Source organism: Cervus canadensis, chromosome 15 (assembly GCF_019320065.1).
Source record: "Cervus canadensis isolate Bull #8, Minnesota chromosome 15, ASM1932006v1, whole genome shotgun sequence".
NCBI lineage: Eukaryota > Metazoa > Chordata > Mammalia > Artiodactyla > Cervidae > Cervus > Cervus canadensis.
Genome location: NC_057400.1, coordinates 50430812 through 50441932, shown reverse-complemented (window position 1 = coordinate 50441932; position 11121 = coordinate 50430812). Strand labels below are relative to the sequence as shown.

The window sequence follows — 11121 nt, the reverse complement described above, 5'->3', positions numbered from 1 at the left end:
TAACTACTTCCTGAGGATGTACTTTGCCAGTTTCCTGGGATAATGGATTTTTAAATAGTGACTGGTCATAATTCTATGAGGAAGAAGGAATTTCAATTTTTAAATTTACCCATCAGCAGCATTTCTTCAATCAGTGAGAAAAACTCCTTGGCCTCAGGATTTTCTGGTTCATAGATTAGGACTGCAAATGGACAACAGAATGCGTGTTATTAACGTTTAAAGTGTTTCAGCAAACAACCTCTTCAGTATGAGATTGAAACTGTCAGTTAAGTGAAAATGCACAAAGCAAAAACACCCACAATTATACCACAGGAACATCCAAGCACAGAGAAAATGCTCTACTTATCTTAGGTACTTTGCAAGGGAAATAATCCTTATTATATTTTCTACCACCTGTCCAAAAAATGCAATCTCCATCACTGTGAGACATCCCTCAAAGGCTTTAGCCATGCTGTTTCTTGACTACAATCATTCCCCAAACAAGGTACAAATCCTGTAATACATGGAGACTTTGCTAATGACACCCAGTCATCACCTACTTAACACTATTCTCACCTCTTCGTAGGATCCATTGTTTTTAAGTGCTATTTATTCCTTTTTGCTGATCCTGTATGTGAATGGGTCCTCTTTCCTTTGGACTAAATCAATAGAATTTTTTAGGCTTGTTGGTATGTTACCAATGTCCTAGAAGCCAGAAAGCTTTATACATTTTGTTTCAGAGTTTTCTACACTAGTTAACTTATTTTTTCAGATCCTGCTGTACTGATCTCTCTCTGCCATCTTCTTACCTGCCTTGAGGTGTATTCATTATTCTGCATCATCCATTGAATGCAGTGACTTCTGTGTAATATCTTGATGGCCCCCAGGGGGCACTGAAACATCAAGTGTGCTATTCGCCGGGCTAAGAGCGAGAATTGTGGGATGGTTCAACTAGGCCCCTGTGGCTCAGAGGACCTCACCCCATGTGACTTTCATCCTGACACACTAAGCCAATGTCTTTATTTTCTAATCCACTAACATAACAATGTGCCGTCAGTCTGGGTCAGCATGAGTGTGTGCCTGCTCAGAACCTGCTTTTAAGGGTTCTATGGGTATTTATACATCCTTTAAGGCTTTAATAAAAGTGACCTTTTACACATTTTAACTTGAACTAAAACATGCTTATCATTAGCAGTCTAAATCTTTTTCTGAGGTTAAGCCTCTTCCTAGAGTAGAGTTTCTCCAACTTGCTCCTTGAGACACTAGTTTCTTAAGATGTTAATATGTATGTGGGAAACTAGGTTAAATGAAGTTAATCAAAGCTTACAGTAAGGAGCAACTGCAGGATTTTACATAGCCATTAATATGCTCAGAACTAGTATGTATCTTACAGAGTAGAGAATATGGCTTCCCTAATTTATTATTCCCTTGGAATCCTTCTTGGTGGAATATTTATTAAGCAATCTTGAACTAATATTCCCTGGAACACAACTTAGAAAATTTCATGCTGGAGTTAGGATTATTCCATGGGAAGGGAGTATGGGATCAGCTATTTTCATGGTTTAACAAAAACTGCTGGCAGCTGTCAGTTTTCAGAGTGAGGGAAGTATCTTCTTTGAAACTCAGCCCTGTAATATCCGTCCCAGTGGTGGTGGGTTAGTTGCTAAGTTGTGTCCAACTCTTGTGATCGCATGGACTGTAGCCTACCAGGTTCTTCTGTCCATGGGATTTTCCAGGCAAGAATACTGGAATGGATTGCCATTTCCTCCTCCAGGGGTTCTTCCCGACCAGGGATCGAACCCAGTCTCCAGCATTGCAGGAGATTCTTTATCACTGAGCCACCAGGGATGCCCCCATATTCATCCTAGGCGATAAATAAAAAACTCTCTTTTACTTTTTGACAGGTCACTAGGGTTTGTAAAAAGGAAAGAGAAGCCCTTAGCACATGCCATTGGGGTTGTTTTCCAACCAGGGCCCATAAGCAGAGGCCAGTACGGACCCTGAAGAAAGACTGTTAGATGAGAATCCTGGTTCTGCCACTGTCTAGCTGGGTCACCTTGGGGAAAGTATTTAATGTCTCTGTACCTCAGTTCCCTTATCTATAGTAACACTACTGATCACATCAGGATATCTGATGAATAAAGGAGATAATACAGACAAAGTACTTAGTTTAGTTCTTGCTGCATGGTAAGTACTGAATAAATGTTGATTATTAGTTTTCCTGGAGTGACTCTGGGCCTGGAGAAAGGCTTGGTTCCTTCCTAAATGTGCAGCGGATGCTTCCTTCCGGCTGAAGGGCTGGGGCAGGGAGCTGGGGCTGGGGGTGGGGCAAGCTCTGAGTTCCACGGGGCTCTAAGGCCCTCAGATGGCAGGCGATTTTAGGGTAGATGACGCTGGTCTTGTTCACTGTTGCAGCTCTAAGAGAGTACTTGACAGAGTGGGAGACCTCAAAACATTTAAAAAAATAATGAATAAATGAATATAGATGACTGAGTAGGAAGCAGTCTTTTATGCCTTGATAAAATTATACCCCAAGAAAGGGTGATTTAGTTTACTGAAAAAGAAATAGAAAACTTTATAGAAACTCTCTTCTGAAGCTATGTCTGTTTTTGTGTTAGATGCATAACTATGAGAACCATTTTGGTTTTCAGGCCATTATTCTTAAACATTTACAAGTATTATAATTGATGAAACAGGTCTTCCAGGCTTACATGTTATTTTTGTAGAATCTCAGACTGCCTGTGAGCACAAGTGTTGGCACCCTGGGATGACTCAGCTGCAAGTAGAGACCAAGAAATGGGAACACTGACAGGAAATCTCACAGTCAATCATGAGATGAACTAAGAAAAGTACCTGGTATTCCTGACTTTTAGTCTCATTTAAAAACCACTTTTCCAAGCCTTCACCAGCAAAAGTTTTAGAAGAGTAGATAAAAAAGAAAAGAAACCATTTGCACCTGGGATGCAGGGTGGGAAGCCCTGCACCTAAGTAAAGATACAAATGACCATACCATGATTGCATGGCAAGGAAATATACCAGGAACTGGAGGCTATTCAAGAGAGTGAATTTATAAGACACCTCTGAAGGGACAAAGATGTACTATTTCATATAAATTAGTTGCCTTAGATACAAATAAAAATACATATTGGTCAATATATAGGAGCCATTTCAATCCAATTGATTCACAAAAGCACCTCTTTTTCAAGTCTCTGCCTGCTTGACCAGAAATATAAGCTTATTATTCAAATGAAGAAATGGAAATATAGCAAGAAATCATAGGCTCTCAAGTCAGACTTAGGATCTAGCTTTACCATTGGGAAGCTGTGTGACTTTGGGTAAATCAATTCTCCATGCTACCTTCGCTTTCCTCATTAGTAAAATAGGGTTAATCCTATCTGCCCCACATAACTGCTGTAAGAATTAAAAACTGTATGCAAGAATGTTCCTATAGTAGGTGCTCAATACATACATATATAAATACATAAAAAGTAAATACATAATCTATGTTTACATGAGTAAATTTACAAACATGAATATATATATAGAGAGAAAGGTGGATTGTTCTGTGGAAACGTTAGAAGATGGGGGGACAAAAGAATATCTATGCTGTAGAGAGCAGACCTGTGGTTACCAAGGGGGAGAGGGGGTGAGGGAGGGACAGGATGGGAGTTTGGGGTTAGTAGATGCAAACTATTATATACAAAATGGATAAACACGGTCCTAGTGTATAGCACAGGGGACAATATTCAATATCATGTGATAAATTTTAGAAAATAATATCTATGCTCTAAGAATTTATATATAATATTTTTGGGTGCATGATAGATGAAAAAAATTTGTTCTATTCCTCTGAACACAGAGAGGGACTTTAGGCAGCCCTCAGCCAAGCGTTCCTATTGGCATCAAAGAAACAGCACTTTCTTTTCCATGAGACAGTCTACAACTCTCCCTTCTTCCTTCAATCTGCCTGGCTTTGCACAACCTGGGCTTCTCTCATTTCACACCCTTGACTGGCAATCTGCTTCAGGGGTAGACAATCTTACTTTGTACTCCTTGTGCTCTACCCCCATTCTCTGGGCCCTTTTGCCCACATTTCCCTCTTCTTCCTCTTGGGAGCAATTCTGTCTCATCTGGCTCCCTGGAAAATAGTGCCTATCTTAGGACCCTCCATAGCATCCTTTCCTAGAATTTAACCCTCAGTTGTAGAGGCACCACTATTTGCCATGGGTAGAAAAGAGTAAACAGTATTACTGAATGAGTCAGTCAGTAAGGGTGCAAACCACACCAAACCACGTCTGATGTCAACCCCAGAAGGGTTTAGAGCACTTTAGAAGGTATGGTCTGATTTCCGCTTTCTCTCCAGCTCCCAGCATAATGTCTGGTACAGTTAGTGCTCAATGTATTGTGGCTGGAAGAAAGGAAGGGAGGAAGTTTTTAACGGAATATAATCCCATTAAGATAGATCAGTTTGAACTTTTTCATCCTCATTTACCTGGCACCTAATGCATGTGAACTGCATTTACTGAGGCCCATAAGCATTTTATTGAGCACCTGCTGTTTACATTGCGGGGCTAACCCCCAAGACTCACTGACAAATGTGGTCATGTCAGTGTCTATATTTCGTAAGCTTCAGCCAGAGGCTTTTCTAAGATAACTGATAGGTATAAAAACAAAAGTAATATACACATTTTCCTACAATTAGACTCCACAAGAAAAACGCAGAGAATTGGGAGCCAGAGCTAGAGCATCACTCCTTTCTGTACTGGCCACACAGAGAAGAAAGGCAGCTGTGGGAAAAGGCGGCTTGGGTTCCGGCTCCAGCTGTGTCACTTGCTCCCCGAGCTGGGCTACACATGCCGCTTAACCTTCTCTCTGCTGCGGTTTCATTAGTTATAAAAAGGGAGGGCTGGACATGATTCTCTAAGGATTCTTTCTGATTGGAAATTCTATGTTTGTGGGCCACCAAAAATAGTTTTGATCAAACTAGTTTATTTGATGGTTCTAAAGGTCAAAAGTGCCTGAAAGGATTAAACAAGGCAAATTATTCTGGATATAACATAGGTAGTGTTAATGTACTCAAGAAATCAATTTTAAAAATTAGCTTAGTACTTAGGAAGTACTGTATCCACAGTGGGGACTCTGTGAGGCAGGGAAGAGTAGACCCCATTCCCTACACCACATTGTCACTAAAAGATTTTAACCATAAAACAGGTCTACAATAGTTAATATTTCAAGACCTGTCATTAATAAAGTTTAATAGTAGAATTGCCATTTTCTCCTTTAAAATAACTAAGACTAACAAAGAGAAAAAGATGGGTTAAATAGTTGAAGAGATTATGGATTTTGACAGAGACCTGGAATCTTCCTCAACCACTAGATGGACTTTCTAAAACTGGAAAATGAGATCCTTGAAGTGAAGAATTCACTGTATAGTTTTAACAGCACCCTGGACACAGCAAAAGATAGGATAAATTAATTCAAAAACAGGTCAACAGAAAATATACAAACTAAAGCATAGAAATAAAAGGAAATGGAAAAAACAGAGTATAAGACACATGTGGGACACAAAGGAAAGAAATCTAATTTGTGTGTAACTCATTTCCACAAAAAAATCTAATTTGTGTGTATAGAAGAAAGGGACAGAATATGGCAGAAGTAATCTTTGAAAATTAATGGCCAAGAAATCCTCAAAGATTATGAAATATCAACCCACAGAGTTAAGAAACTCAGCAAAACTCCCAAACCTCTCTGCTTAAATACAAAGAAAACCACCACCATTTTGAACATCGAGTAAAACTACTAAAACCCAGATAGAAAAGTAAGGTGGTTCATATCATTTATCTACTCATAAGTATCCAGGGGTTTCTCTGCTCACTCAGTGAGAAAGCCAAGGTCCTTAAGCTGTAGAAAGATGCTCTGCAGTCTGCACGGTCCCTGACCTGTTAGCTCTCCGACCTCATCTATCACACATCCCCTGGCTTAATCTGCTCCGCTTCTGCTGCCTTCCTTGCTGTTCCCGGTCAGGCATGCTCATCTATTGGATATTTGCTATTAGTCCTGTCTGGAACACACTTTCTTCAGATGACAGGACTCATTTCCACAACTTTTTCAAGGGTTTTCCCCTAGTCTTCCAGTGAGCCTTCCTGGACAGTCTTACTTAAAACTGCTTTGCTTCCTCCCAGAGCTTTCTACTCCTTCTTCCCTTTTCCTGCATAGCACCTATTATCTATGACATGCTAATTAAATGTTTGTTGTCTGACACTAGATTAAGTGTGGGATTATTTGCCCAATGCCTAAACAGCGGCACTGGCACACAATTTTTAAAATTTTTATTCAGGTTTCCCCAGTGGCTCAGTGGTAAAGAATCCATTTGCAATTCAGAAACATAGGAGACGTGGGTCCGATCCCTGGGTCAGGAAGATCCCCTGGAGGAGGAAATGGCAACCCACTACAGTATTCTCGCCTGAAAAATCCCATGGACAGAGGAGCCTGGCAGGTAGGTAACTCAAATATTTGTGGAATAACTGCAAGCTAAAGAAGGCTTCTGAAGTCGCTCAGTCGTGTCCGACTCTTTGCGACCCCATGGACTGAGGCCCACCAGGCTCCTCCATCCACGGGCGCACAAAGAGTCGGACACGACTGAGCGACTTCACTTCTAAGGAAGGCTTGTTTTACTACATGACATTTCTTTGAAACTAAAGACATATGTTACTAACCCATTGTCATGAAGCTGATGATTTTGACATACCTTCTAATGGCATCCTTGTCAGGTTATCCCACTCAAAGTTACTCTAGAACTCTAACTTAGTCCTTAGACCAATTTTTACTATCAAGGATTCACCGACGCACTATGAGGGAATTCACTAGCTGTATGATAATCAAACCATCTTACATATTAGGTAGTGTATTTAGAAACAAAGAGAAGACTGGGAAAAGAGAAGTATTTTGTACTTACTCATCTGACATAATTTTTTTGCCAGATGGTAGTCGTGGCCCATTTCTGCTCTCAGGAACTGGAAAACATTAAGAAATTCTTCAGCTGTGCAGTTTTACAGAGAATTTAAATGTCAGTTATAAACTCCCTAGAAAATATTCCATTAATGATTAACTCTTTTGCTTTTAACTTTTATACATGTTTTTTCAGGAGTGAGTCTGTAATCAATCAGTTAGTGAAGAATATTTAAGCACTTCTAAAGGGCCACGGAGTAAGGATCTCACCTCTGTTTTACCACAGCCACACTGTGCACACACTACCGAACAATCTGAGAATACTTTGATTCAACTGGCAAAGACACGAACACTTTAATATCCCTTACGTTCAGATACAGCTTGTATTAGTCCATAATTATATGTATGCATAATTACATGCATAATTATTAGTCCATAAAAGTGAACTTAGTCCATAATTATATGACAATACAATGATGTATTTTCAATATTTTCCAATATTGATTGTTCTTATCGCATCTGTTTTTCCTTTTACTATTTTATTGTATTTTTTTGGTATAAAGTAACATATTAAAAAATTTTTCTTAATTGAAGGATAATTGGTTTACAGAATTTTATGGTTTTCTGTCATACATTGAAAAAAATCGGCCATAGGTATATCCCTCCCTCCCAGGCTTCCTTCCCACATCCCTCCCCACCCCACCCTTCAGCCTGTCATAGAGCCCCTGTTTGAGTTTCCTGAGTAATACAGCAAATTCCCATTGGCTATCTGTTTTACATATAGTATTGTAAATTTCTATGTTACTCTCTCAATACATCTCCCCTTCTCCCTCCTCTCCTCCTACCTCGTGCATAGGTCTGTTTTCTATGTCTGTTTCTCCATTGCTGCTCTGAAAATAAATTCATCAGTGCCATCTCTTCAGATTCCATATATATGTGTCAGTATATGATATTTATATTTTGCTTTCTGACTTCTTCACTCTGTTTAATAGGCTCTAGTTTTGTCCACCTCATTAGAAGATTCAAATGTGTTCTTTTTATGGCTGAGTAGTATTCCATTGTATATATGTGCCACAGCTGCTTTATCCACTCATCTATCAATGGACATCGAGGTTGCTTCCATGTTCTAGCTATTGTAAAGAGTGCTGCAGTGAACACTGGGGCACATGTGTCTTTTTCAGTTTTGATTTCCTCAGGATATATGCCTAGGAGTGGGATTGCTGGGTCATATGGTGGTTTTATTCCCAGCTTTTTAAGGAGTCTCTCCATACCGTCTTCCGTAGTGGCTGTATTAGTTTACATTCCCACCAGCAATGCAAGACTGTTCCCTTTTCTCCACACCCTCTCCAGCATTTATTATTTGTAGTCTTTTTGGTGATGGCCATTCTGACTGGTGTGAGGTGGTATCTCACTGTAGTTTTGATTTGCATTTCTCTGATAATGAGTGATGTTGAGCATCTCTTCATGTGCCTGTTAGCCATCTGTATGTCTTTTTTGGAGAAATGTCTCCTCAGGTCCCTTTCCCACTTTGGTTGCTTGCTTTTCTGATATTGAGTTGTATAAGCTGCTTGTATATTTTGGAAATTAATTCTTTATCAGTTGTTTCCCTTGCTATTATTTTCTCCCATTCTGAGGGTTGTCTTTTCACTTCGTTTGTAGTTTCCCTTGCTGTGCAAAAGCTTTTAAGTTTAATTAGGTTCCACCTGTTTATTTTTGCTTTTATTTCCATTACTCTAGAAGGTGGGTCATAGAAGATCTTGCTTTATGTCACTGAGTGTTCTGCCTATGTTCTTCTCTAACAGTTTAATAGTTTCTGGTCTTACATTCAGGTCTAACCCATTTTGAATTTATCTTTGTGTATGGTGTTAGGTAGTGATGTGATTTCATTCTTTTGCACGGAGCTGTCCAGTTTTCCCAGCACCACTTATTGAAGAGGCTGTCTTTGTCCCATTGTATATTCTTGCCTCTTTTGTCAAAAATAAGGTACCCATAGGTGTGTGTGTTTATCTCTGGGATCTCTATCTCGTTCCATTGGTCTGTATTTCTGTTTTTGTAACACATACTTTTCTATGTGTTATAAATTTTTTTCTTTTCTTATTTATTGGGGTATAGTTGCTTTACAGTGTTAAACAAACTGCTATACAACAAACTGAATCAGTTATATGTATACATATATCCCCTTCCTCTTGGACCGCCCTCCACCTCTTCATCCCATCCCATCCCATCCCTCTAGGTCACCACAGAGCACCAGGCTGAGCTCTGTGTGATGTACAGTAGGTTCCCACTAGCCATATGTCTTATGCATGGTAGTATGTATATGTCAATTCCAGCCTCCCAATTCACCCCAACCCCTCTTCCTCACTGTGTCCACAGGTCCGTTCTCTGCATCTGCAGCTCTATTCCTGCCCTGCAAATAGGTTCATCTGTTGCATGTAGGAAATTTAAATGCTAAATAAACACACCCTGTCCCCAGTTAAACAGCATCTGTATTTTTACCATCCAGAGAATTTTTTTTCTAGATAATTTTATTTATTTTGGGGGGCTGTGTTGGGTCTTTGGTGCTACACGAGCTTTTCTCTAGTTGTAGTGAGTGGAGGCTACTCTCTAGCTGCGGTGCGCGGGCTTCTCATTGCGACAGCTCTTGTTGGCTGGTCACAGGCTCCATAGAGCGTGGGCCTCAGTAGTTGTGGCACGTGGGCTAAGTAATTGCGGCACATGGACTCTAGAGCTCAGGCTCAAGAGTTGTGGTGCACCAGCTTAGCTGCTCTGTGGCATGTGGGATCTTCCTGGACCAGGGATTGAACCTGTGTCTCCTGCAACAGCAGGTGGCTTCTTTATCACTGAGCCACCAGGGAAGCCCACAGAGATGTTTGTTTTAAACATCTCCATGTACATCATTTTAGTATTTTTTTTCCATAAAGGAACACATATATATTTACAAAAACTAAGATTATTCAGTAACTTATAAAAAATATACCACATATCATGATCATCTTCTCCCCATGGAATTAAACATTATTACATATTTTTTTACTTACTTAGGCTCCCTAATTCACCAATCTTCCATTATTATTTGGATAGCTTTTATTAAAAAAAAGGACACTAGACTTGGGGGACTGTTCTTGCTTATGTGTGACATTCTGAACTATTTACATGTACACTAGGCTTACATGTAGGAATTCATTTGGTAAACAAATCAAGAAGGCAATCCTGGCATAGGAAACAGCATTAGCAAAACATAGGAAACAGCAAAAGCATGGAGGCCTGAAATGTCACATGCAAAAACTGTTCACAAATGTTTACTCATAATTCTATGGAGGACAAAACAGTTTTACCTCACATGTTGTGGTATCAGAGTCTAACTTTTATTAATATTACACAACTTCACGTATACAGGAAGAACTTCGTAACAGTGCATTTTCATTTCCCCCCTTCTCATCCTTTGTATTATTGTTGTCACATGTTTTACTTGTACATAGTGAGTCCCTTGCTTTATCTGGGCTATAATTATACCTATGTTAGACCACCCAATAGTCTCCCCAAAGTCACTGATGGCCCTTTGTTTCCCTATGTATTTTATTTGAGAAATTTCTAAGGCTATGTGTTCAAGTTCATGGTTTCTTCTCTGCTGTTACAATCTGTCCCCCTTCTTACACCCTCTGTACATGTGTGATATACACATACAATGCTATGTCCTATGCCAGGAATGCCATTTTGTTTACCAAATGAGCTCCTACATGTCCCTCCTCCTTTCACTTTCTAAGATTCCGCTCTTGTCTTTTCCTCTTAATCCTTCCTTTACCCCCTTGTTTCTCCTGCTTCATTTCTCAATTACAGGACTGCCTGTTCCCAGAGAATTTTATGAACATCTCTACTGGCACATATTATAAATTGCATTAGATAACATAGTGTTTGTTAGTTCTCAAGGGTAAAGACATGTCTTTCTTATTTATCTCTAAATATCCCAAGTAACTAGCGTGGTACCCAGTAAGTAGAAAGTTTTTCTAAAAGAGGTCTTTGGAGAGTTTTATGACAAAACTTCTCTTATGCCTGTTTCTGGCTTTACCAGAATAATCTGAGTCACTGCCAAAATATTCTCTCATCTCTACCCTCATGAAAGTAGTAACAAAGATGAGTAATCAGGTAAGCATCTGTGTGTGGGCAAGGATGTTTTAACTATTTTTTTAGTCTTCA

General features: G+C 39.6%; 1 protein-coding gene across 11 annotated transcripts in view; it reads right to left on the bottom strand.

Moving 5' to 3' along the window:
• The window catches only part of ERICH2 (glutamate rich 2), a 34346-nt gene that overhangs the window by 704 nt on the left and 22521 nt on the right, over positions 1-11121 (bottom strand). For all 11 annotated transcript variants that reach the window (XM_043487965.1, XM_043487954.1, XM_043487961.1 and 8 more), the window contains 2 exons: positions 6935-6992; positions 110-181 (listed from right to left, as the gene is read on the bottom strand). In XM_043487965.1, the coding sequence (XP_043343900.1) occupies positions 110-181; positions 6935-6992 (130 nt within the window). The remainder of the gene's footprint in view (positions 1-109; positions 182-6934; positions 6993-11121) is intronic.